Source organism: Hylobates moloch, unplaced genomic scaffold (genome assembly GCF_009828535.3).
Source record: "Hylobates moloch isolate HMO894 unplaced genomic scaffold, HMol_V3 SCAFFOLD_10, whole genome shotgun sequence".
Lineage (NCBI taxonomy): Eukaryota > Metazoa > Chordata > Mammalia > Primates > Hylobatidae > Hylobates > Hylobates moloch.
In genome coordinates this window covers 186,835-213,841 of record NW_026652285.1, presented here as the reverse complement: position 1 = coordinate 213,841, position 27,007 = coordinate 186,835, and the positions used below count along the sequence as shown (strand labels likewise).

The 27,007-nt window shown below is 53.3% G+C and overlaps 1 protein-coding gene across 1 annotated transcript in view; it reads right to left on the bottom strand.

The window, feature by feature from the left end:
* ABCC3 (ATP binding cassette subfamily C member 3) overlaps positions 1-27,007 on the bottom strand; it is a 57,252-nt gene that overhangs the window by 2,103 nt on the left and 28,142 nt on the right. The window contains exons 9-30 of the mRNA XM_032162784.2: positions 25,744-25,921; positions 25,491-25,652; positions 24,370-24,462; positions 21,847-22,050; positions 21,595-21,741; positions 21,088-21,175; positions 20,668-20,734; positions 20,322-20,448; positions 20,060-20,236; positions 16,440-16,607; positions 15,920-16,109; positions 14,263-14,377; positions 13,965-14,109; positions 13,650-13,857; positions 13,152-13,462; positions 11,799-11,998; positions 11,523-11,649; positions 9,843-9,944; positions 5,990-6,136; positions 5,655-5,813; positions 4,978-5,144; positions 2,159-2,353 (exon numbers count right to left, since the gene is read on the bottom strand). Coding sequence (XP_032018675.1) covers positions 2,159-2,353; positions 4,978-5,144; positions 5,655-5,813; positions 5,990-6,136; positions 9,843-9,944; positions 11,523-11,649; positions 11,799-11,998; positions 13,152-13,462; positions 13,650-13,857; positions 13,965-14,109; positions 14,263-14,377; positions 15,920-16,109; positions 16,440-16,607; positions 20,060-20,236; positions 20,322-20,448; positions 20,668-20,734; positions 21,088-21,175; positions 21,595-21,741; positions 21,847-22,050; positions 24,370-24,462; positions 25,491-25,652; positions 25,744-25,921 — 3,477 coding nt within the window. The remainder of the gene's footprint in view (positions 1-2,158; positions 2,354-4,977; positions 5,145-5,654; positions 5,814-5,989; positions 6,137-9,842; positions 9,945-11,522; positions 11,650-11,798; positions 11,999-13,151; positions 13,463-13,649; positions 13,858-13,964; positions 14,110-14,262; positions 14,378-15,919; positions 16,110-16,439; positions 16,608-20,059; positions 20,237-20,321; positions 20,449-20,667; positions 20,735-21,087; positions 21,176-21,594; positions 21,742-21,846; positions 22,051-24,369; positions 24,463-25,490; positions 25,653-25,743; positions 25,922-27,007) is intronic.

Here is a 27,007-nt window from a genome sequence, read left to right as displayed (position 1 = left end):
CACCGTCCTGCAAGTGTTTCTTGAGTGAATGAAGGCTTGTTGGGGTATTCCCACTATACTCCTTCAAAGGAGACTTGTCTGAGCCTCCTGCCTCCTCCTCCCCTCTAGTTTCTAGGGAGCGCAGCCTGCCAGGCCAGGCCCAGTTCACTCCCATGAGGCTTCTTTTTTTTTTTTTAGACGGAGTCTTGCTCTGTCGCCCAGGCTGAAGTGCAGTGGCGCAATCTCGGCTCACTGCAAGCTCCGCCTCCCGGGTTCACGCCATTCTCCTGACTCAGCCTCTCCGAGTAGCTGGGACTACAGGCGCCCGCCACCACGCCCGGCTAATTTTTTGTATTTTTAGTAGAGGCGGGGTTTCACCGTGGTCTCGATCTCCTGACCTCGTGATCCGCCCGCCTCGGCCTCCCAAAGTGCTGGGATTACAAGCGTGAGCCACCGCGCCCGGCCTCCCGTGAGGCTTCTGAGTCACCCAGCCCTCTCTCCTCGACCTCCAGCACCACACCTTGACATCTGGCACAGTGAGGGAGTGGTCTGCCTCTCCAAGGAAGCCACAAGCTTCTGAGGGCATGGCCCCTCTCCTCATCCTTGGAGGGCCTAGTGCAAGAATTAGAGTAAGGGGCTGGGGAGGACACTGTCATTTCTCAGGATCACCTGCAGTTTAAATATCTTTCATTGACTTTTTTTCTTTTTTTTTGAGACAGAGTCTCGCTCTGCACCCAGGCTAGAGAACAGTGGCACAACCTCTGCCTCCTGGGTTCAAGTGATTCTCCTGCCTCAGCCTCCTGAGCAGCTGGGACTACAGGTCCCTGCCAGATGTGAGGCTAATTTTTGTATTTTTAGTAGAGATGGGGTTTCACCATGTTGGCCAGGCTGGTCTCTAACTTCTGACCTCAAATGATCTGCCTGCCTCAGCCTCCTAAAGTCCTGGGATTACAGTGTGAGCCACCGTGCCGGCTTACTTTTTTTTTTTTTTTTTTTTTGAGACAGTGCTCACTCTGTCACTCAGACTGGAGTGTGCTGGCACAATCTTGGCTCACTGCAATCGTTGCTTCCAGGGTTCAAGCGATTCTCTGTCAGCCTCCCGAGTAGCTGAGATTACAGGCACGCACCACCACGTCCAGCTAATTTTTGTTTTTGTTTTGTTTTTAGTAGAGACGGGTTTCTCCATGTTGGCCAGGCTGGTCTCGAACTCCTGACCTCAAGTGATCTGCCCTCCTTGGCCTCCCAAAGTGCTGAGATTACAGGTGTGAGCCACTGTGCCCAGCCCTCATTGACTAGGACAATCCCACAAAGCATCGTTTTCATTTGAAACAGGCTCAGAAAGGTTTTGCAAATTGCCCAGGGTCACACAGCAGCCTGGGACTCTGAGCCCTCTGTGGTTCAGACACAGTGCTCTCCCCACAAGGCTCAGCTCCTCATGGTGCTGTCAGGGTCCAGCTGCCACCTGAGTTGTTTCTTCATCTGCGACCAGAGTGGCTGTGAGACACCAATGAGGTGAGGGACATGCAGGCACTCTGCCAGCAGGTTTCTCAGGAAGTGATGGGACTCAGCATGAAGCCTCCAGTTCCCCTTACATTGCCTCATGGAGGAGGCAGGATGCAAGTGGCCTGTGCACAAATACAGTGCCTGTGGAGCTCAGTGTGCCCTTCCCCATGTGTTAGAAAATGTCATTGTTGAGGCTGGGTGCAGTGGCTCACGCCTGTAATCCCAGCACTTTGGGAGGCCAAGGCAGGTGGATCACATGAGGTCAGGAGTTCGAGACCAGCCTGGCCAACATGGTGAAACCGTCTCTACTAAAAATACAAAAATTAGCCGGGTGTGGTGGTGCATGCCTGTAATCCCAGCACTTCGAGAGGCTGAGGTTGCTGTGAGCCACTGCACTCCAGCCTAGGCAACAGAGGAAAACTCTATCTCAAAAAAAAAAAAAAAAAAAAAGAAGAAGAAAAAAATGAAAACGTCATTGTATACCCCAGCCCTGAGCCCAGGCCACCCCACTGTGGTCTGCCCCTTATCCAGATCTTGGGAAACTCTGCTCTGCCTGCCATGCCCTAGCAATCCCAGAAACATTGCCTTGTTCAGATAACCCTAATCTGCCCTGCCCATTCCTGATGCCCCAGGTGGCCCCACCAGGTTCCCCATTGCTCGGGTTTCCATGTCCCACCTGGTGTAGTCCATGATAGTGTTAAGCCGGTGTGCGATGGTCAAGATAGTGCAGGCATCAAACTGGGTGCGGATGGTAGACTGGATGAGGTTTTCAGTCTCTAGGTCGATGGCAGCTGTGGCCTCGTCTAAAACCAGGATGCGGCTCTTGCGGAGCAGGGCTCGGGCCAGGCACACGAGCTGCCTCTGGCCCACGCTAGGAGTGGAGAAGGCAGTCATTTCCAGCTGGGGGCCTCCCACCTGCCTCTGGGCCTCATTCCCAGACCTGTTTCACTCCTCAGCAGCCCAGGACTGGTATTCTGTCTGACTTCTCCCATTTCTGCCACAGCCCAGCCCTCCAGAACGAAGCAGAGGTCTGGACACCATTGGGATAATGAGGGGCCTCGGGGAATGAGCCAGTGCTAAAAGGCATTGTGAAATCCCTGGTCTGCTCTTGGCACCCTTGGCCTCCTCTCTTGGTGCTTTCTTCCCCATCCTTGCTTTTCAGCTAGTGCCGTGATGTTTCTCTGCTTCACTCTATCAGCCATTTACACCTTAGTAAGAACATGCTTGCATGGCTCTTCTCGGATATTTGCAAATAGGCCACACGATGCCATCTTGCTGAGCCTAATATCACACAATTCAGGCAGTCACCTCCCACCCCATAGGGAATACAAGCCAGGGCTCTGCTTCGGGGACAAGAGAAGGGCAGGGCAGAGGAAGACCCGGGGACTCTTTGTGTCTGGTCACTGAGGAGGTAAAGGAGGGGCAGGACACACGCCTTCAGCCCCCTGCCCTGGAAGCCAGAGCCGGCAGACAAAATGAGGCTGTGCCCCAACCAGAGGCCACAGCTTCCCCACATCCAAGGACAAATACCTCAGCCCTTCCCAAAGGCGTGAGTCACCACAGCTGGAGTAAAGTCCAGGCTCTCTCCCTGGCCCATTCCCGCAACTAATGAAGGTTTTGGCAGCAGAATGAGCCACCGGATAGAACTCAGGGCTGATTTATGGTGGAACTGGCACAGGACACAGGTTATACTTAAAGTGGCTACAAGCTCAGTGAGGGAGGAGGGGAGCTGATTTCTGTCTCTGATCCCGGCGTGTATCGGGGTGGGGCTTGCTCTGGGGGAAGTGTTGAGGGCAAGCAGGTGAGAAGAATGGATCAAGCAAGGGACAGTCATGGGGCACAGGGTCTGGAGAGACCATGTTTGTCTGCCAGCCACCCCCACATGGTTATGTAAGTGAGAGCCAGTTAAGATGCCTATTTAGTCTTAAGGGCTGCCTGGGTGGCAAGGGAGTCCCACCAGTTGTCCAGGTGAGGGAGGTGGCTGTGATACAGCAAGGAAAGGTTTGGGACAGAGCCGGAGTCCCCCCTCTGCCCCTTACCAGCTGAACTGCTGTGGGGAAATCATTTCAAACTGTGGAGGCTCGTCTCTGGCCCACAGGACCACAGTAAAGATTAAAGGAGAAAGTGGAGGCCAGAGTGCTTTGAATATTGTTAAGTGCTGGGCAAATGTAAAGTTTTTTTTCTTGAGACGAAGTCTCGCTCGGTCGCCCAGGCTAGAGTGCAGTGGTGAGGTCTTGGCTCACTGCAACCTCCGCCTGCAGGGTTCAAGCAATTCTCCTGCCTCGGCTTCTCGAATAGCTGGGATTACAGGCGCCCACCATCACGCCCGGCTAATTTTTGTGTGTTTAGTAGAGACAGGGTTTCACCATGTTGGCCAGGCTGGTCTTGAACTCCTGCCCTCAAGTGATCCACCCGCCTTGGCCTCCTAAAGTGCTGGGATTACAGGTGTGAGCCACTGCGCCTGGCCTTATTTTAGTTTTTGAGGTCTGGGGAGGATGCATGAGTATGGACTGAATATAAAAATGAAAATAGGGAGGAAGAGGAGGAGAAGAGGGAAGGAAGGGAGGAGGGGAAAAGCTGACGTTTCACAGGAGCAAGCGAAGCGCTTTTCCTGTCATCACACTGACCCTAACACTGCTCTGTCCAGGTGATAGCCACTGGCCCCATGTGGCTGTTAGCACTTGAAATGTGACTAGTCCAAATTGAGACATTCTGTAAATGTGAAATATACACTGGATTTCAAACTTGTATGAAAAAACAAAATATTTCTAATACTTTTATATCAATGATGTGTTGAAATAATATTTTAGATATATTAGGCTAAATAAAATATGGTATTACAGTTTATTTCACTTGTTTTTCCTTTTTAAAAAGTGTGGCTATGAGAAAAAAACATTAGTTTCATATGCATGGCTTGCTTTGTTTTTTATTGGGCAGCATAATGCAAAGAGGTATGGACTGTTATTATCTGCCTTTTAGAGTGAAAGAAAAGTAGGCACAGAGAGGTTAAGCAACTCGCCCCAAATCACACAGCTAGCACAGGTATAGGTATCTCCAACCTTTAGACTCAGTAAGAGGTGACTACTGACCCCTCCGATGCATAGACCAGTGGCTGAGGACATAAAATCTGGGGCTGTAAGAAAGCTCTGGAGGGGAGAGGGCTTCCTCAAAGGGTTTTGGAATCTCCCAGAGCTGGTTCAAATCCCACACCTGCCTTCTCCCAGCTGTGCAACTTAGGTCGAGCCCTTTACCATCTCTGAGCCTCAGTTCCCTGACCGGCAAAGTGGGATCATGGACCACTGCTGGGGCTTGTGTGAGGAGTCGGCGGGGCAGTACACCGTGCCTGGCACACAGAATATGCTCGATACAAAAGGACGGCCCTGTGCACATCCTGGCTGGCCTCATCTCTGTGTCATTGGTGTCAGGTTTCCCAGCACCCACCAGGGTTCCCCAGGGAGGGTTGCAGTTCCTGACCTCTGCACTCCCAGTGTTTACCTGAGATTCTCCCCGCCCTCTGAGCACTGGAAGTCCAGGCCTGCCGGCTGGGAGCTCACGAACGTGTGCAGGTGGGACAGCTCCAAGGCCCACCAAATGTCCTCCTCTGAGTAGCTGCCGAAAGGGTCCAGGTTCATGCGCAGGGTCCCCGAGAACAGGATGGGGTCCTGGGGATACAACGTGGCCTCAGAGGGAGGCAGCTTAGGCCCTGTAAGGAGCCACGGGCCCCAGGTCCAGGGAAGAAGAGACGGATTAAGGTGGCAGCATTCCCACTCTGTTTCCAGCTCCCCAGAGGAGACAATGGCCAAAGAGATAGAAAATTGCCTGTAAGGGAGTGATAAACCTCAGCTTTGCCAATCACGAAGCCCTCTGTTGAAGCAGGAACCAGAGCCACTAATCTGACTCCAAAGTGTCCACTCGGCAGAAACAAAAAATACCCCGGAGGAGACAGAAAAAGTGAAATGCAATGAGAGCTGCACAAAAAGACCAGGACAGAATGTCTCGGGGAAAGGGGTTCTTGGAGGGGTCCTTCCCCTCTGCTTCCTGCTGTCTGTCCCTCCCCACCTGCCCAAGCCTCTGAGACTGGGGTCCCAGTCTCCATCCCAAAGCTACAGAACAAGGTGGGGCCTGCCTCCAGGGCCGTTGGTGAGTGTGGCCAGCCCACGCCAGGCTCCTACCTGTGGGATGATGGTCAGCTGAGAGCGCAGGTCGTGGAGGCCCATGTCTGCCACGTTGAGGCCGTCAATGCGGATCTCTCCCTTTGCCGCCTCCAGGATACGGAACAGGCAAAGGGTCATGGAGGACTTGCCGGCCCCAGTGCGGCCCACAATCCCCACCTGGAGGGGAAGGGAAGGGGCTCTCAGGGGGAAGCTGAGAGGTCAAAGGCGCGTCTCCAGGACTCCCCTGGAGGCTGGAGCACTTGCTCTCTCAAAAGACCCGAGCTCCCCACAAGGGCTGTGGCCACGTGTGCAGGCAATGAACACACACGCAGGCCTGCCTACCCCACGCGTACCTTCTCGCCACCGTGCACACGCAGACTCAGGTCTCTCAGCACCAGGTCTAGGCCCGGCCGGTAGCGCACGGAATAATTCCGGAACTCCACCTCCCCGCGTGGGGGCCAACCTTCGGGGGGGCGGCTGCCTTCCACCACCCAGGGCGCCTGGCAGGAGGGGCAGATGGGGTCACATCAGCTCCTGCCCGGTGCAGCCCTCTTTCACCTTTCAGTCTTTCTCCCCCAAGGCCCCTCCATCCTCCCCAGCTGTGGTCCCTGGGAGGGTCCTTGGCACCCCTGTGGCTCAGCCTTGTGTTCAATGACTCCTTTATCCCTCTGACTTTATTCTCCACAGATCTACTCCAACACTCCCCTGTCCTTCCCCTCCCAGTCTCCCTGCTTGCCCGTGTTATTTTTTATTTTTTATTTTTGAGAGACAGGGTCTCAATCATGGCTCATTGCAGCCTTGAACTCCTGGGTTCCAGCGATTCTCCTCCCTCAGCCTCCCTAGTAGCTGGGACTACAACAGGCACATGCCACCATGCCTGGCTAACTTGTTTTGTTCTGTGACAAGTTCTTGTTCTGTCACTCAGGCTGGAGTGCAGTGGTGCGATCATAGCTCACTGCAACCTTGAATTCCTGGGCTCAAGCCATCCTCTTGCCTCAGCCTCCTGAGTAGCTAGGACTACAGGCCTGTGTCACCACACCTGGCTAATTTTTTTAAAGAAAATCTCTGAAGAGACTGTGTCTTCAGACAGGCTGGTCTCGAACTCCTATAGCCTCCAGGGATCCTCCTGCCTAGGAGGAGTCCCAAAGTCCTGGGAACACAGGTGTGAGCCACTGTGCCACACCTTATATTCCTTGAAGTGCCCTCCCTGCCTGCCCTAACTCCTCCTCTCATTACCTTTACCCATTCGTTGTTACTGGGTGGCAGCCCAGTGCCAGGCAGTGGGGACACAATGGTACCCCATTGAAACGGTCCTCACCCTCGTGAGATTTACATTCTAGTAGAGGGAGGCATATAATCAACAGATAAGCAAATCTTACAATGTAAGAAGTGATGAGTGCTAGGGGCCATGAGTGCTAGTGATGAGTGCTTAGTGTTGCTGCTTTATACAGGGTGGTCAGGGAAGGCTTCCTGGAGGAGGCAAAGACTTTGGTAAAGACCCAAAATAGGTGAGGGAACAAGCCAAGTGGATATCTGCAGGGAGGGCATGCCGGGCAGAGGGAACAGCAGGCGTAAATGGCTCTAGGTGTGTTCTGGAGCACAGTGGCAAAGGCAAGAGGTAAGAGGCTGAGGTAGTGGTGGCCCCATCATGTAGGGCCTTGCAGGCCATTTTAAGGACTATTTTTTTTAAACTCTGATTAAGATGCAAAGCCATTAGAGGGCTGTACACAGAGGAATGACGTGATTTGATTTTTTTTTTTTAAATCTCTTGGCTGCTACAAGCAGAATAGACTGGCAGGGCATAAGATGATGGTGGCTTTGAGATACGATTGGCTACATAATTTGGGAGGCCCAGCGCAAAATGAAAACCCGAGGCTTCTTGTTGAAGAATGATGGAGAATGTCAAGGCGCTGACAGCAGAGCATTACCCTAAACGCGCAGTTCTTCCGGGAGTGGGGACGCTGCGACTGTTCCCGTGGAGCCAGCCCTGCTTCGAGGCAGGAGAAACCACATGGCCAGAGGTGAAAAAGCAGAGCAGCAGGCACAGATTGGTCTCTCGAGGAGGCGTCAGAGAAGAGAACGGGCCGTGGGGTTGAGGGCAGACAGTTATAGGACACAGAGACAGAAGCGTGGGTATCCATGCAGGAACTGGGCTGCTACATATGAAGCAGGGGAACTGGAAGCTCCAGACAGTGAGGGGTGAGGGGCCGGAGGGTGATGCCTGGGGAAGCCGGGCTGGGGTCAGGCAGGTGGACTGGCGGGTGCAATGCAGGCCACAGAATCCGTGAGGACTCCAAGAAGGGAGAGTTCATTTTATTGGGATGTTGCTAAGAGGTTGAATTAGATGAGAACAGAAAAGCGTCCCCTGGATTTGGAACCAGGAAGGTCACTGGTGAGCTGTCTCCGTGGAGCGAGGGCCAGAAAGAGGACTGCGGGAGGCAGATGAGATCAACGCTGATGAGGAAGCAGACGGAGCTTGTAGAGACCGTACTTTAAACCATGCTTCACGACAGAGGAGAGCAGAGAAATGGGGCAGTGGAGTGCAGGGGGGAGGGTTTGCGTGTGTGTCTGGAATGGAAGATGTGATGGAATATTTTTGCATGTGGATGGGAAGCGTCCAACAGAGGGAGCAAGAATGACGGGAGATGGAGGGCGGGACTGAGGAAGCCAGGTCCTCAAGCGGCCATGAGAAGAAACGGAGGGGCTGGGCTTTGAAACAGAAAGGGATGATTCCTGCTAAAAGTGAAAAGAAGACAACGGTGAAGGAGACACAGGCAGGTTTAAAGACCGAGAGGCAGGAAGGTTGAGGGAGTTCACGTCTTAGAACCTACTTTTTCATGGAGGTGTCAGGCAAGGTCAATGGCTGAGCAGGAGGGAGATGTGGGGTTTGAGGACAGAGATTATTCAACAGAATTCTTTCTGAACGTGAGAACATGGGCTTCTTGGGTAAGCAAAGCAGGAACATGCAGCCGTGGTGTGTGGTTATAAACTTGTCAACTCAGTGATTTTTCCCCTGCAAGCTTTTTTTTTTTTTAGACAGAGTCTTACTCTGTCATCCAGTTTGGGGTGCAGTGGCGCAATCTCGGCCCACTGCAACCTCCACCGCCCGGGTTCAAGCGATTCTCCTGCCTTGGACTCCCAAGTAGCTGGGAATACAGGTGTGCACCATCACGCCCGGCTGATTTTTTGTATTTTTAGTAGAGACGGGGCTTTACCATGTTGGCCAGGCTGGTTTTGAACTCCTGACCTCAAGAGATCCACCCACCTTGGCCTCCCAAAGTGCTAGGATTACAGGCATGAGCCACTGCGCCCCGCCTCCTGCAAGGTTTTAAGTGCTCAGTGCAGGCATGAAGAAGGCAGATTGGTGGGCTCAGCTGGGGTGGGTTTTGGCGGTGAGTACAACTGAGAGAGAAGAGAGAGAAGGGCGAGGCAGGTGACAGCGTTTGTGTTGGTGGAGCATAGACTCTAGGCTGGCCGGGGAGGGAGGTGAAGGCAGAGAAGCTGATGGACAGAGACACAAAGGGGGGTCATGGGATTGGTAGTCCCGGTGAAGGCAGACTGCTGTGACAGTGGGGGACTTGGAGCATGAGAGCGAACAGGGATAGGAGCGTGGGCCAAAGATGGGATGCTTGACACTGATGCTGCAGCTTCTGGGCATGAAGAGGTCTGAGGTGTGACCATGAGAGGGGGCGGTGGAGAAAAGTGTGGAACCCCCAGTAGGGGACAACTCCTTTTCCCCAACAAAGGGCATGCTGCCCCACCTCCACTCCTTTGCCCAGGCTGGTCTCTTTGGCTGGAATGCTCACCTTCCCACTGCCCACCCCACCATCTTACTTAGTCTATCAAAGCCTGTCCGTCCTTCTCATGTAAGCTCGTCTCCCCTGGTTACCCCAGCTGAAGGATCTCCCTCATCTGCCCTCTCCAGGTGCACCACGCCAGAGATCTGTTCATCCACTGCAAAGCCCTGCAACAGGTCTTACCCCTCCCACCAAATCAGAATCACCTGAGGGCAAACACCGTCTCGCTCAACTCTGATCTCTCCACACCTCCTAGCATAGAGTGTTGGTTGATGCTCAGTAGGGAGTGAATGGATAAATGAAGAGCCCCATACACAGCTGGCCCTGATGTTTAGGGAGGGAGGGCCACCAAGCTTTCTTCCCCAGCTACTTCAGATTCCCCCTGTCCCGGGCTCATGCCAGTACCCACCTCTGTCTCTGTCTTGGAGTACTCCTTGACCCTCTCCACAGCCACAATGTTAGACTCCAAATCTGACATCATTCGTATCATCCAGTTCAGAGCAAATGTCACCTGGCCAAAGGGACTGGGTTATACGTACGGCGATCTCCCCTCCCCACAGTAATGGCTTTGGGAGGAGTTCAGACTCCTGGATCACGTGCCCATCAATGGGATCCTAGCCCATGGATGACCCAGGTGGGCCTGGATCAAGCCCACAGGCATGCCAGCTGGGGCTGTCATCATGAATGATTCCCTCGGGCAGTGACAGTGCAGACTTAACCAAGGACCACCTCGCCTCGGTTTCTGTTTCTCCAACTTTAATACGTATAAAACTTCCCAGAGAATCTTGTTAAAATGCAACGCCGGATTCTGTAGTCTGAGGTGGGACTTGGGACCTGAGAGTCTTCATTTCTAACAAGCTCCCAGAGGATGCTGATGCAACTGGCCCATGGGCCACACTTTGCGTACCAAGGAGTCTTGATCAAAATGCAGAGTCCTGAGCCCCAACCGAGGTCTACTGAATCAAAATGTACATTTTAACAGGTAGATTCGTGTGCACACTGACGTTTGTGAAAATTGACCTTTCTGGATTGCTTTTTGTTTGCCAATGCGTTCAAGGTTTGAGCCGCCTGAGGCATTAACAACGTGATCTGTTTTACAAAAATTCCGTTTGCAGTTAGGTGACTCTTTGACAGTACAAGCTGGCATCAGGATGACCTGCCTGACCTGCAGCCCAGGCTTCAGTCACCTCGTCTGTGTACTTTCTCTGCAAGCACGTGAACGTGAGCGGTAGGGCCAGCCCTACACTGTCCTGACCTGTCACATGAGCCTACAACTTGTCCAGAGACAAGAGAAATTCTGTTTGTCCTTTGGGGCTAAGCTTCAAGATCATTTCTACAACACCCCAAAGCAAGACAACTCCTCTGGACTTTTTTTTTTTTTTCTCTCTTGAGATGGAGTCTCGCTCTGTCACCCAGGCTGGAGTGCAGTGGTGTGATCTTGGCTCACTGCAACCTCTGCCTCCTAGGTTCAAGCTATTCTCCTGCCTCAGCCTCTCGAGTAGCTGGGATTACAGGTGCCCGCCACCATGGCTGGCTAATTTTTGTATTTAAGTAGAGATGGGGTTTCACCATGTTGGCCAGGCTGGTCTGGAACTCCTGGCCTCAGGTGATCCACCCACCTCGGCCTCCCAAAGTGCTGGGATTACAGGTGTGAGCCACTGCACCCAGTCCCTCTTCTGGGCTTTTAAAACATTTTGTTTCTCCAGCCACAAAGACCTGCTCAGCCTGCAGCACAATCCCCTGCTGATGGGGGTCTCTCCAGCTGGACTGTGAGGTGTCAGGCAAGGTCGGCGGCTGAGCAGGAGGGAGATACGGGGTTTGAGGACAGAGATTATTCAAAAGAATTCTTTCGGAATGTGAGAACATGGGCTTCTTGGGGAAGGAAAGTAGGAACATCCAGCCATGGTGTGTGGTTATGAACTTGTCGACTCAATGATTTTCTTTTTTTTTTTTTCCTCACAGTCCTTGAGAACAGACCCTGTGGCTGGTGCCCATACTGAGCAGGGAGGGGCACTTGGGAGATGCCTGGAACACCTGTGTGGTTTCTGTCCCAGTGGTGGCCCTGCCCTGGGGTCCAGGCCCTTCATACCTGCAAGGAGTAGGACACAGAAAGGCCCACCAGCCCCGGGTTCAGGCTGCTCCTCCCAATGACGGCAAATAGTGCAGCAAAGAGCACCACGCAGTTCCCCACGAACTCCACTCCGATGCTCAGCCACCTGTGGGGGATCAGATGAGGAGGAAATGGGGCAGGGGCAGGGAGGGGCCAGTTTTCTGCTTAGGGGAAAGGAGGGACAAGGACCCTGAACACCAGGGAGCCTGCTGGGAATTCCTGGAGGAGCAGGGAGCGAGGGAGGCGGCTTCTGACCGGTTGGAGATGATATAGGGGTAGCAGCTTCTCTGGTTGGCATCCACCTTAGTATCACTGATGACCTCAAAGTCCCGGCTGCGGTTGTAGGCCCGGATGACACTGGCACCAGTCACTGTCTCCGAAAAGTGGGAGTAGATAGGTGAGCGGCTGACTGATTCCAGCCGCTTCAGTTGCCGTGATGTGGCTGCATAGAAGCGCTGATGGAGGGAGAAGGAGTTTGGGGTCAGGGCCATGGAACCCCCAACTCAGTCCTGCCTGTCTCTGAACTCATCCATTTTCAGATGAGCCCTCCCAGCCAGCCTCACTCCCACCACGAGACATTGCTGCCTTCCCCCACCTCCAGGGACCCAAGATGGGGCTTTGATGTGTCATTCACTCCTTCCCTCTGATCATCTCTGCTTCAACCCCACAACAACACGGCTCTGCCTCCAGTTTCCATCCTCTCCTCTGTGGCCTAAGATATCCAGGACTATACAGGATGTCTATCTGATTCTCCCCTAGCCCAGCACAGAGCACAGCCTAGATCATGGTTGCTGTACCCAGGTGTTGAGCATCTATCCCCGGGAACTGACTAATTCATTACAGAACAGGAGTTCAGTGTCTGCAAAGGCCTTTTACAGTTAGCTGTATCTGAAGGTTATCAACTCATCTATGTTAAACACATGCATACACGTATGTTTAGATATGTATAAAAGGAAGGAAAGGATAATGTGTCCCAAACTGTTGACAACGTTTTATCAAAAAACAGCCAACAGGAAGGCCGGGCATGGTGGTTCCCACCTGTAATCCCAGCACTTTGGGAGGCCGAGGCGGGCGGATCACTTGAGGTCAGGAGTTCAAGACCAGCCTGTCCAACATAGTGAAACCCCATCTCTACTAAAACTACAAAAATTAGCTGGGCGTGGTGGCACGTGCCTGTAATCCCAGCTACTTGGGAGGCTGAAACAGGAGAATTACTTGAACCTGGGAGGCGGAGGTTGCAGTGAGCTGAGATCATGCAGCTGCACTCCAGCCTGAGCGACAGAGCGAGACTCGAGACTCCGTCTCAAAAAAACAAAAAGCCAACAGGAAAGTCCCAGTGCCAGTGACAATGTACAACTATTTCATTTTATTCTCTCACCAACTCCATGAGGAAGGTCTATGAGTCATTCTATTTTACAGGTGAGGCAAATGCGTTTCAAAGAGGTTAAGTAATGGCTCCCCTAACATAAATGTTAAGCAACGACCGCCCCTAACAAAACCCTGTAATGCTGGTGGCCTGAAGCGTCCCACCCCCGCTGCCCCCGCCCATGTGGATGCCCCGCCCCATACGAGCACCACGCCCACACTGGAATCACGCCCACCCCACACCTGCACTAAGGTGTAGAGCACAGCCAGGGGCAGGATGACCACAGCGAAGAGCGGCGTGCTGGCCACGACGACCACAAGAGTGGAGATGGCGTTGAAGAAGGAATTGAGCAGCATGAGGATGACAGGGGCCAGAAGCTCATCAATGATATAGATGTCCTTGGAGAAGCGGTTCAGGATGCGGCCTGAGGGTGTGGTGTCAAAGAAGGACTGTGGCGAGCGTATCTTGTTGTGCAGCAGTGCCTGGTGCAACACGCGGGCAGCCTGGATGCCACCCACTGCCATGGCCATGGCTGACAGCATCACCAAGAGCCCTGTTGGAGAAGGCAGAGGGCACTGGCTCACCTGGACTAGTGAGCGGGCACAAAGGGGCAGAATCAGAGACACGGGTTGACCAGAGTGGGTTAGGGAGGCTTGGACGCAAGGGCATGGTTTGGGGGGCCTGGCAGCCCAGAGGAGAAGGGATATTGGAGCCCCTTCTGGACACCCCCACAGGCTCACCTTGCAGAATTCCTAAGGCGGCATAGACGCCCAGCCTCAGGGAAGTGTTGTTCTGTCTACCGTCTGCCGTGGCATCATTTGTCCAGGCACTGAGCCACACATTGCTTCCAATGGCAGCTGCACTTTGACCCACATACAGGAGACAGATGGCCAGCGTGGTACAGAGCCCCACAGCCTTGGCATAATCCCAGAACACACTTAGCTCCACCTGTAGGGAGCAGCCATGGCAGTCAGGGACAGGGGACTCCATAAACCCTGGGGCTGCTGGGGCCTGCCTGTCCATCCCCTCCAGCCCCTCTTGCCCCACCGACTCACGGTGCCAATCTTTGCTTTCTCCTCCTGGGTCAGTGCCCCATCTGCCTTCGCCTCTGTCACCTGCACCTTCTCTGATGGACCCAGGTGCCTCCGGGATACAGGCTGACCCTGTCCCTCCCCATCCGAGGACAGGGCACTCAGCTGTCTGTGGAGGCAGCTGGTCAGGCCCAGGGAGGCGGCCTCAAGCACCCCCAGGACAGAGGCTGGGAGTGTCAGGGAGAAACCTGCACCCCACCTGGCAGGGCCTGGGGAGCCCTGATACAGCCTCCGGGAGGGCTGGGAGCTCTCAGGAGCTCACCTCATAAACTGCTTCTGGACTGCATAGGTGACCGGATCATTGTCTGTCAGATCCGTGTGGCTGCTGAGTGTGTCTTCAATCAGCAGTACCTCCTCATCCTCTGCACCTTCCAACGCTGCAGTGGGGTGGGAGGAAGGAGACAGGGTTCAGCTGGTTCTCCCTGCAAGCCCCTGGTGTCTCCCATTCCCCACTCTAATGGAAGGGGCTCAATGGACAAGCATGAAAATAAAATGAGGGGGATTGAAAGGGCAACAAGAAAGACTTGGGTTAGGCAACAAGAAAAACTCTCTTCACAAATTATGGAGAAAGGGACTCAAATACAAGGGTTAGGAACTTGGGCTCTGGAGTTAGATCAGCTGAGCTTAAAACCCACGTCCTTGGCCGGGCGCGGTGGCTCACGCCTGTAATCCCAGCACTTTGGGAGGCTGAGGCGGGCAGCTCACGAGGTCAGGAGATCGAGACCAGCCTGGCCAACATGGTGAAACCCCGTCTCTACTAAAAATACAAAAATTAGCTGGGCGTGGTGGCGGGCACCTATAATCTCGGCTACTCGGGAGGCTGAAGCAGGAGAAATCGCTTGAACCCAGGAAGCAAAGGTTGCAGTGAGCCAAGATCGCACCATTGCACTCCAGCCTGGGCAACAGAGTGAGAAACTGTCTCAAAAAAAAAAAAAATCTGCATGACTGTAGGCTGAAAAGAAAATGTGTCCAGTGTGTGAGCCAGGGGCACAGCACTTGGTAAATGCTCAAGGCACGTTGGCTGTACGTATAGCCATAGGCAAGAAAGCCCAGGAAAAGGCCTGTGAGCCAATCCAGAATTGGGGGCTGGGGAGCTGGGTCTGGGCAACAAGGAGCCGGGGGCATGTTGTGAGCCCAGAGACTTCAACAAGCTCCATGAGGACTATAATTTTTTTGTTTGCTCACTGCTATAGCTTAGTGTCTGGAACAGTGCCTGTATATAGTGATTGTCCAATAAATTTTGGTTGATAAATAAGCTGCTTTGCCAAGCACTTGCATACTTGCCAAACTATTTATCCATGAAGCAGCCTTGCCACACAAGCTGGGCCTGGGCCCTCCTATGCTTTCAACAGATGGAAAACAGGCTCTGAGATCGGGCAAGGTGGCTCACACCTGTAATCCCAGCACTTTGGGAGGCCAAAGCGGGCAGATCGCGAGGTCAAGAGATCGAGACCAGCCTGGCCAACATGGTGAAACCCTGTCTCTACTAAAAATACAAAAATTAGCCAGGCGTGGTGGTGCGTGCCTGTAGTCCCAGCTACTCGGGAGCCTGAGGCAGGAGAATCACTTGAACCCGGGAGGCAGAGGTTGCAGTGAGCCGAGATTGCACCACTGCACTCCAGCCCGGTGACAGAGAGAGACTCCATCTCAAAAGGAAAAAAAAAAGAAAGAAAGAAAACAGGCTCTGAGACCGGGCTGAGGATCTGAGTTCCCACAGTTAGGGTGGAGTAGGGTGGAGGAGGCAGTGGGACCCGACTGTGTCCAGTTTACTTTCCCTCTGGTGACCGTCACACAGATGGCCCAAGTTTCCCGGAACCTGCCTGGCACAACACTAGGCCAGTCTAGACACACTCAGAGACCCCAGACAGGGGGGGATGCTGGGAGGGCATGGAAATCAGAGGGCCCAGGACGGCAGATACCAGTCCAGCTGTCCTCCACGTGCCCTTGGTCCTCATCGGGGGCATAGTTGCAGAGAAAGTTGGCAAAGGAGCCGTTGCGCTGCAGCAGGGCTGGGTAGGGGCCCATCTCAGACACCTGTCCATCAGCCAGCACGATGATGAAGTCTGTCTGGGGCAGGAAGCTAATGCCGTGTGTCACCAGCACTCGCGTCTGGGGAGAAGGCAGCAGGCTCTCACCCCTACCACCCTCGAGCACACCCCTGGCACAGGCACGGAGCCACAGAGTTAGTATGAGGTGTGCCCATGTGCCAGGGAGCTTGGACAGGCACATGGGTGACTCACCCTGTGCTCGTCACAGCCTGCTCAGAAACTCGTGGGTGGGGGAGTTGTCCCCACAGGTTTCTCCTGATGCCCAACCCACATGCCCACTTCTTGCGCCCCCCACACCTCCAGGTCTCATCCAAACCCCTCAGCCTCTCACCAGCTCTCTCTTCGGGCCTCAGATCTCACCTCAGCCCCCTTAGCCTCCGGCAGGCCTCACCTTGCCTGCCAGCACACCTTCTGGCCCGATGACGTGGTCAAAGATGTGCTTGGCCACATGAGAGTCCACCGCGGATAGTGGGTCATCCAGCAAGAAAATATCGGCATCACTGTAAACAGCTCGAGCCAGACTGACCCGCTGCCGCTGGCCCCCAGACAGGTTAATGCCCTGGAGGGAGGCGGGGGGTGGGAAAAATGGGGTCAGACAGGCACAGGGAGACAATGGCCTGTCCACTGTTATTTGGGATGGCAGATTTTTTTTTTTTTTTTTCTGAGATGGGGTCTCACTCTGTCACCCAGGCTGGAGTGGAGTGGTGCGATCTTGGCTCACTGCAACCTCTGCCTCTTGGGTTTGAGCAATTCTCATGCCTCAGCCTCCCAAGTATCTAGGATTGATTGCAGGACCACCATACCTGGCTACTGACTAAAATGTTTTATTTTTTATAGAGACAGAATCTCCATATGTTGCCCAGGCTAGTCTCCAACTCCTGAGCTCAAGCAATCGGCCCAGCTCAGCCTCCCAAAGTAAAGTACTGGGATTACAGGTGTGAGCCACTGTGCCTGGCCAGAACAGCAGACTTCTGAATCTATATTTCACATGGGGCCTAGTCTGTCCCTGCAATGCTGTGAGGGACAGAGGTAAAGGGTAAGTCCTCCCAGGGCAGGCAAGGCCATTCTGCTCCATTGGTCACCACCCTGCCCAGCTTGGTGTCCTGCCCAACCCATCTACGGATGAATGGGCACACAAATATGTATATACATATAATGAAGTATCATTCAGCCTTACAAGGAGGGAAATTCTGACACATGCTACAACATGGATATGCCTTGAGGACATTATGGTAAGTGAAATAAGCCTGTCACAAAAAGACAAATGCTGGATGATTCCACTTACGTGAGGTACCTAGGTGATATGGTTGAAATATTTGTTCCTTCCAAAGTTCATGTTGAAACTTAACCCCCAGTGTGGCAGGATTGAGGGGAGGCGTTCACCAGGTGATTAGGTCATGAAAACAGAGCCCTCATGAATGGTTGATCCATTTATGGATTAATAGGTTGATGCGTGAATGGGTTACTGGGGGAGTGGGACTGGTGGCTTTATAAGAAAGGAAGAGAAACCTGAGGTCTCGCGTGGTGGCTCATGCCTGTAATCCCAGCAATTTGGGAGGCCGAGGTGGGCGGATCATTTGAAGTCAGGAGTTCAAGACCGGCATGGCCAATATGGTGAAACCCGTCTCTACTAAAAATACAAAAATTAATTGGGCCGTAGTTGCGTGCGCCTGTAATCCCAGCTATTTGGGAGGCTGAGGCAGGAGAATCGTTTGAACCTGGGAGGCGGAGGTTGCAGTGAGCCAAGATCACGCCACTGCACTCCAGTCTACAGTCTGGGCAACAGAGTGAGGCCTTGTCTCAAAAAAAAAAAAAAAAAAGGAAAGAAAAAAAAGAAAGGAAGGAAGAGAGACCTGAGCTAGCATGCTCGGTCCCCGTGCCGTGGGATGCCCTGTGTGGCCTTGGGACGCTGCAGACTCCCCACCAACAAGGAGGCCCTCTCCAGATGCAGCCCCTGGACCGTGGACTCTTCAGCCTCCATAACTACAAAATACATTTCTCTTCTTTATAAATTACCTAGTTTCAGGCATTCTCATAAGCAATAGAAAATGGACTAAGATACTAAGTAGTCAAATTCCTGGGAACAGAAAATAGAATGGTGGTCACTGGGGCTAGGGGCAGTGGGGAATGAGGAATTGCTTAATAGGCACAGTTTTAGTTTTGCAAGATGAAAAGGTTCTGGAGATTGGTTGCACAGCAATGTAAATGTACTTAACACTGCTGAACTGTACACTAAAAAGTGATTAAGTTTTTTTTTTTTTTTTTTTTTTTTTTTTTTGAGACAGAGTCTTGCTCTGTCGCCCAGGCTGGAATGCAATGATACAATCAGTCTCAGTTCATTGCAACCTCCGCCTCCTGGGCTTATGCAATTCTCCTGCCTCAGCCTCCTGAGTAGCTGGGACTACAGGCACACGCCATCACACTCGGCTAATTTTTTTGTATTTCTAGTAGAGATGGGGTTTTATCATGTTAGCCAGGCTGGCCTTGAACTCCTTACCTCAAATGATATACCCGCCTCAGCCTCCCAGAGTGCTGGGAGCCACCATGCCAGGCAAGATGATATATTTTATGTTATGTGTGGTTTTTACCACAGTTAAAAATCGTTAAAAAGCAAAGCCCCAAATTTTCCCCAGTGTCCCATGTTTTTTAGAGTAAAGGCCAAAATCTTAACCAAGGTAATCAGGGTTCTGCCTCTCTCTATCTTTTCCCTCCATTTCCCAACCCCTAGTCATGCCAGAGAACTCCAAGACCCCACACAGGGTTCCATGGCCCCAGACAGAGCTTCCTGGCTCCAGACGAGGCTCACTCAGTCTCTTTGTTGAGTTCTCTGATTCTCAGTGAGGATTTCCCAAGCTACCTTAACCATTCAACTCTGCAGGCATTCCTGCATTCCTTCCCCACTTTATTTTTTCCACTGAGCATTTATCTAACACATTATATATTGTACTCATTTATCTTACTTATTATCTCTTCCTGCCACTAGAATGTGAGCTATATGAAGGTAGAGATATTAGCCTGGTATTTTAGTATTCACTGCTGTATACTATTTCCCAGAATAGAGTGGGTGCTTAATAAATATATGGTAAATGAATGAACAGATAAATGATGAGCTCCTCCTCCTCAGTTGTTAAAATTGAGCTCAAAAGTGGTGCTTAAGGCTAGGCGCGGTGTTCATGCCCGTAATCCCAGCACTTTGAGAGGCTGAGGCGGGGGGATCACTTGAAGCCAGGAGTTCAAGACCAGATGGGCTAACATGGCAAAACCCCGTCTGTACTAAAAACACAAAAATTAGCCAAGTGTGGTGGTGCACCTGTAATCCCAGCTACTCGGGTGGCTGAGACATGAGAATTGCTTGAACCCGGGAGGTGGAGGTTGCAGTGAGCCATGATCGTGCCACTGCACTCCAGCCTGGGTGACAGAGCGAGGCTCTGTCTAAAAAAAACAAACAAAAAAAGTGACGCTCAGCCAGGTGCAGCAGCTCATGCCTGTAATCCCACTACTCTGGGAGGCCAGGGTGGGAGGATCTCCTGAGCCAGCCTGGGCGACATGGCAAGACGCTGTCTCTAAAAATAATTTAAAATTTAGCTGGCCATGGTGGCATGTGCCTGTGGTCCCAGATACTCAGGAGGCTGAGGCGAGAGGATCACCCGAGCCCAGGAGTTCCAAGCTGCAGCGTCCCATGATGTCACCATGGCACTCCATCCTGGGCAACAGAGTGAGGCCTTATCTCAGAAAGAAAAAAAAAAAGTGATGCTCTTCCTTGTATAGGCTCCCTGCTGTGTCCTCCCTGTAGCCTGCACAGGCCTTCAGCCCAGCTCCTAGAATATTCAGTAGCCCCTACTTGTTCACTAAACAGTTCTGCTAATAGATCTGTTTCCCCAGTGCCTGGCACAGAGTTGGGCATAATGTTACACCAATGTGTGAGTGAAGGGATGAATATATGGACCTGGGCTGGATTGAGGTGGGCAGCTCTATGCGCTAGCCTGTTAGGGATGGAAGAGGACTGTGTACCTTCTCTCCAATCTCTGTCTGATCCCCACCAGGCAGCATCTCCAGGTCAGCTAGCAAGGCACAGGCCTCCAGAGTCTGCTGGTAGCGCTTGGGGTTCAGGGCTTGGCCGAAAAGCACGTTTTCCTGAAGAGTGCAGTTCTGGATCCATGCCTGCTGGGGCACGTAGGCCACGGAGCCCTGGCCACAGGAGAAATTTACCTCGGGGCTTGCCCAAGGCCTGGCTGAGCCCCACACCCTGCCCAGGAGCCCCTGCCTCTCTCACCTTCATGTGCACTTTGCCTTCTAGCTTCTCCATCTCTCCCAGCAGGGCAGATACCAGGGAGGACTTCCCACAGCCCACAGGCCCCACCACGGCCACCAGTGCCCCTTTCGGGACCTGGATGTCCAGGCTGGGACAAGGACCCCAGGAGTCCAGTTAGAGGCAGGGATCAGGGTTTTGGTTTCCAACCCTCCATCTGCAGAACCCAGCCCTCCTCCCTTCCAGACACCACCCTGGCAAGCTGAAGCTCTTCCTGAATTCTTGGTCAAAGGCTTTGCAGGGTGCTGCTATTGATCTGAACTTCCAGCCCACCGTGGGCAGCTGGGAAGGGAGTGGGAGAAGCTGGTACCTGTGCAGGGTGGGGGGCAGGTCCTGGGCCCAGGTGAAGGTGCCACTGTGTATGGCGATGGCATAGCCTGAGAGGACCAAGGTGGGCAGGGTCAGGGAGGGAGCCCAAGGGATATGGTGGCGGGCAGGGAGGCTGGGGGGCAGGGGAAAAGGGGGCAGGGGAAAGGAGGACAGGGGAGGAGCCTGGGCCAGGGGGAGGGGATCCTTGGGAAAAGGGAGGAAGAAAGGGATGTAGGGAGCCTTGTGGGGGAGGGCAGAGGAGAGCAGAGAACCCAGAAGAGGGAGAAGGAGGTCAGAGTCGAAGCAGATGTGAACAGAGGAAGAAGAAAAGGGGTCAGGAGAGAACAATGGAAGAGCTTGAAACAGAGGCTTTTCTGGAGCAAAGACTGGGGCAGGCAGCCCAGGTAGGGGCTCTCTAGACCTGGGGAGATGGTCTTTCTTTCCACACTCTGGGGGTCAAGTTCATCTTGGCTCAGGAATTGCTGGATCCGTTTCAGAGACACACTGGCCTGCGGGAGGGGGTGGGTCAGCCCTAGAGATGCACTTTCCCAACCCCCAACCCCTACCCTCGCCCCGTCCCCAGCGTCCTGGGCTAGGCAGGACCCCTTGAGGGCCCAGACACGAGCACTGGGGTCCCTCCCACGACTGAGTCTTCCATGGCTCCCACGGCCCAAAGAGAAAGTCCAGGTTGGTAAGAGGAGGCTGTCTACAGAACTCAGGTTTCTAGAGACCCGACCTGACCACCTGTGACTCCAAATGACCCCTGACCTTAATGACCTCATTCAACCTTGAACAGCTCTTCATAATGCTAGCAACCTTCCTCGAATCCAGTAACTCCCCTTGATCATCCCTTGCCCTAAGTGACCCTCCCCTGACCCCAACAACCTGCTCCAACTCCACTAGAGCCCCCAGCCCTACCCAGGGTTACCTGAGTCAGGTTGCTGATTAACTGGGGCAGCATGTTGAGGGGAAGTCTTAAGATATTAAACAAGGACACAGACACAAAGGCCTTCTCGGCATCCAGCACATTGTTTGGGTCCGCATACACGTACACCCAGAGGGTGATCAGGGTCACCTGAGCAGAGTGGAGGTGGTGTCAGGGTAGAGTCCAGTGAGCCCTGGCAACGCCTGGGCACCCAGAGCCCTGGAGGCAGGGGCCCAGCCCTGTGCCAAGCCTCACCAGGAAGGGGCTGCACATCCAGATGAAGGTGGACGTGGCGTGGAGGTAGGCCGCCGTGCGCAGCAGCTGGAGCTCACCCTGCCTGATGCCCTCCACCTGCTTCAGGAAGCTGAGCTCCCAGGCGTACAGCTTCAGCACCTTGATGCCGTTCAGGATCTCACTCATCAGCTTGATGCGCGAGTCCTTCAATTTCATTTGCTCCACCTGTGCGGGCAGAAAGAGTGTCAGTGGCACACCTGCTCCCTCCCCTGACCTCCTGCCCACAGGGTCCTACCTTCCATCCATTCTCATCCATTGCAGCCATTCCACACTGCCCACCATTCCTTCTCACAACTCCTTGCCGGGCCTGTGCTGTGCCTTGTCCTGGAATGCACAGCCCCTGTCTCCCTGTGTCCTCTGCCTGATGAGATCCAGCTCCACCCTCAGTGCCACTGCACTGGCCCCCCCCCCCCCAGGCAGCATCCTCTGTCCCCTGCCCTGGGTTTCTTCTACTACTTCTTTTTCTTATTGTTGTTATTGCTAGTATTATTTATTTTAGAGATGGTGCCTCACTGTGTTGCCCAGGCTGGACTGCAGTGGTACAATCATAGCTCACTGCAGCCTCAAACTCCTGGGCTCCTTTGATCCTCCTGTCTCAGCCTCCTGACTAGCTGGAACTACAGGCATGAACCACCGTGCCCAGCTGATTTTTAAATTTTTTTGTAGAGACGAGGTCTCACTGTGTTGCCCAGGCTGGTTTCAAACTCCTGACCTCATGTGATCCTCCCACCTCGGCCTCCCCAGTTGCTGGGATTACAGGTGTGAGCTACCACACCTGGTCCCCTTCCCTGGGTTTCTAAAGCACATTGCATTTTCCTTTTGTTCCATAACCATTCCTTTACATATATGTTTCTCTAATCAGACTGTCAGCTTCCTGAGGGGATGGACCGTTTATTTCTCTTTGTTCTCCAAGACCTTAGCCCAAGGTGTGGCACACCAGATTAATGTATTCATTCAACCCCTATTTATGGAGTGCCTACTATGTGCCAGGCCATGGGCTACGTGTGGAATTTGTCACGATGAATTCAGACAAGGCCCCTGCCATCATACAGCTGACGATCTGATGGGGAAGGCATACAATAAGCAAACAATGATCTGAATAAATGCTTAATTATTAATCATTATGTGTGTTCTGATGGGAAATCACAGGATCCTGTAAGAAAGTAATGAGGTGATGGCAGGGAAACTGACTTAGACTGAGACTGGGCAGTCAGGGTGGACCTCTGGAGAGAGTGACTTTTCTTTTTTTTTTTTTTTTTTTGAGACGGAGTTTTGCTCTTGTTGCCCAGGCGGGAGTGCAGTGGCGCGATCTTGGCTCACCGCAACCTCCGCCTCCCGGATTCAAGGGATTTTCCTGCCTCAGACTCCAGAGTAGCTGGGATTACAGGCATGTGCCACCACGCCCGGCTAATTTTGTATTTTTAGTAGAGACGGGGGTTTCTCCATGTTGGTCCAGCTGGTCTCGATCTCCCAACTTCAGATGATCCACCTGCCTCGGCCTCCCAAAGCTCTGGGATTACAGACATGAGCCACCGTGCCCAGCAGAGGAAGTGACTTTAATGCCGAGAGGTAAGGGAAGGAAAGGAGTTAGGCAGGCAAGGAGGGGATGACAAGCATTCCGGGCAGAGGGAACAGTATATGTGGTGGCCCCTAGAGGTACCCTGAGCTTGGTGCTGTGGAGAAAAGAAAGAAGACCAGACTGGCTGAAACTTGGCCACTCCCCAGGGGGTGAGGATTTGCAAGGTAAGCAGAAGCCTGCTGGGTCTTCGTAGGGGGTTTGTCATTTTTCCTATGGGCAGTGGGAAGCTAGTAGACTTCAATAGGTCAGGTGTGATGGCTCACACCTGTAATCCCAGCACTTTGGGAGGCTAAGATGAATGGATCACATGAGGTCAGGAGTTTGAGACCAGCCTGGCCAACATGGTGAAACCCCATCTCTACTAAAAAAAAAAAAATACAAAAATGAGCCGGGTGTGGTGGCACGTGCCTGTAGTCCTAGGTACTAGGGAGGCTGAGGCGGGAAGATCGCTTGAACCTGGGAGGCAGAGGTTGCAGTGAGCCGAGATCATGCCACTGCATTCCAGCCTGGGTGACAGACCGAGACCCTGTCTCAAAAAAAAAGAAAAAAAACAGTTCAATAAATGTTTGCAAATAGTAGACTGAGTGACTGGCTATTCACGCTTAGCACAGTGCAGCGGGAAAACTCCTTGTTAGACCAGGATAGTCAGGTTTGAGTCCCAGCCCTGCCTGATTCTGGACTGCCATTATTTCTCTAAGCGTTGGTCTTCTGCTACAAAATGAGAATGTCCATAAAACCCTCTGAGAGCTGTGAGGGAAGAGTGAGCTATGGTTTCTGCAAATGGCTAGTAGCCGTCCATACTCAGGAAGCAAAGTAGTTGGGAGGCCCCGAGGTTAGTGGACACCTTCCCTCAGGCAGCCGGCCGGGTGCTGCAGGCAGGAGGATGCACCTCTGACAGCACCTACCTGGAAGGCGCGCATCTTCACAGCCACAGCTCCGTTGAGTGGAATCAGCAAGACCATGAGAGCAACTCCAGCCAGGACAGAGGGACCTAGGTTCTGAGGAGGCACCGGTGGATAGATGACACATAGGGACAGATTACCAAAGTCTACAGAGAGAACCCAACAGGCAAACAGAGGCCTGTTGACTTGAAATGTGTAGATGGGCAGGAAGCAAAAGATGGTGGTTGGCCAAACAGATAGAAAGTCAGAATGACCTCAACATTTGTAGAAGCAGCCAGCCGTTAGATAATGATGACAGGGACAGACAGCAGACATAGAAGGGTGTCCAGACACACAGGAAGGCAAATATAGACGATGACAGCCAGAGTCGCACCCACCTCCCTCCAAGTCTCTCTTGCCTCCCTGGCTTCTGCGGGAAGGATAGCAACAGATGCTGGGAAGATTCCATTGCAGACATCAGCATCCTCGAAGTCCTATTCCTCCATCCCCACCAATGCCTAGGGAAGCTCTTCTGTCAATTCTTTTTTTTTTTTGAGACAGAGTCTTGCTCTGTCACCCAGGCTGGAATGCAGTGGCATGATCTCGGCTCACTGCAACCTCTGCCTCCTGGGTTCAAGCGATTCTCCTGACTCAGCCTCCTGAGTAGCTGTGACTACAGGCGCCCACCACCGTGTCTGGCTAATTTTTGTATTTTTAGTAGAGATGAGGGTTCACCATCCTGGCCGGGCTGGTCTCGAACTCCTGACCTCGTGATCCACCCGCCTTGGCCTCCCAAAATGCTGGGATTACAGGCGTGAGCCACCGTGCCCAGCCAGCTCTTGTGTCAATTCTATATCCCCTCTGCTAACCCAGAATAACCCTCCTTCTTTTTTTTTGTTTTCTTTGTTTCTTTTTAGAGACAAGGTCTTGCTATGTTGCCCAGGCTGGAGTGCAGTGGCTATTCGCAGGCACAGTTGTGGCGCACTGCAGCCAGAACTCTTGGGCTCAAGTGATCCTCCTGCCTCAGCCGCCTGAGCAGCTGGGACTACAAGCATGTGCCATGCGCCCAGTTCCAGAATAATCCTCTTTTGCCATTTCTGCAGCACGTCAGAGGAAGGAGGCAGAGGTCAGGGTTGGAGAGTCACCTGCCAGAGGAAGTAGATCGCCAGGATGATCTGCAGGGGTGCTGACCACAGCAGATTGAGGAAGGGGGCAAGGTCCATGAAGCGCTGGGCATCCACTGACATGAGGTTGACAATTTCCCCCACAGTGGACGCACGTTTGACTGCGTTGGTGATAACCAGAGCCTGCAGGTGGACAGTAGTGGGTGGACTTGGCTGCGAGCCTCTTGCAGGCTGCTCAGGGCCAGCCTTTCCCCTGGGCCCCGCTCCAGCTGACCTTCCTGTAGATGACACCTATGATCCCAGTACGAAACTTCAGCCCAGTCACAAAGATGCAGTGGTAATACTGTTGTAAGACCAGCGACTGCATCATGGAGCACAGGAACATCAGCCCAGCCACCAGGAAGCCCCACCAGGAGGGGGCCATGGGGTTGGAGATAAACCTGATCAGGATGCTGTGGGGAGGAGAGAGGAGTGAGGTGGGCAGTGCTCCCCCCATGGCTGCTCCCTCCTCTGCTGCCCTTTGCTTTTACCCGCAGTCTCCACTGCATGCCCGGCCTCTGAAACCTCCACCCCCTCCAACCCCTTAGGCCAGGGAGGGTCAACCCAGTACTGCCTCAAGACCACGGCCTCCTGGCTCCACTCTGCCTTCACCTCCTTCTCTATCCACCATGGACCCTGCTGCACGCCCTATCGATCACGCTCTCATCACCAGCCTCACCTGCCTGCCTTCTTACCTCCTGACATATGGCAGGAAGAAATGCCACGTTTCCATTGACTGGACTTCCCTGCCCCTTCTCCTAGGCTGCTGGGGGCTCTAGATTCCACCACATGACCACAAAGACTCTCGCCGCTCAAATCCACCTTTCCAAAGTCAGTGGCCCCCAGCACTGCCTAGCGACCTTCTCTGGGTCCCTAATCCACCCCCGCTCTTGGGGCCTTCTTCACCTCTCTTCTCTCCCCTTCGGGCCCATCCCAGCCCCCGACCCCTCTCAGCAGCTACCTGCCTTCTTGCTTAGCCGCCCATTGAGAACTCCCTGCCACCCACAAACTCCTTGCCACCCACAAACTGCCCTCCAGGGGCTTGTCCTCCTTTTTCTGGTGCTCAGGCTGTCGGAGGCTGCCCCTGCTCCCGAGCCCTGGCCTTCATCTGCCTCCTCAGGAACTTGCTGCTCTGTTGCCCCCTTTGCTGCTGAGCTTCACCCTGGCCACCTCTGCTGGAAGCTCTATACCTTCACCTATTAACATGACCAAGTCTCTTCATTGTTGAGACACTCTCCTCTCGACCACTTGGAGCCCTCCAGCCATAATCATAGCCAGGCCTCCCCTTCTGTGATAGCTTCAGTTGTGTCTCCCAAAAAGATATGTTCAGCTCCCAACCCCTGGTACCTGTGAACGTGGCCTCATTTGGTGAGGTCATATTGGAGTAGAGTGGGACCCAGTGGCCCCAGCCCAGTGACTGGTGTCTCTCTCTCTCTCTCTCTTTTTTTTTTGTGACAGGGTCTCTCTCTGTCACCTAGACTGGAGTGTGGTGGTGCCAT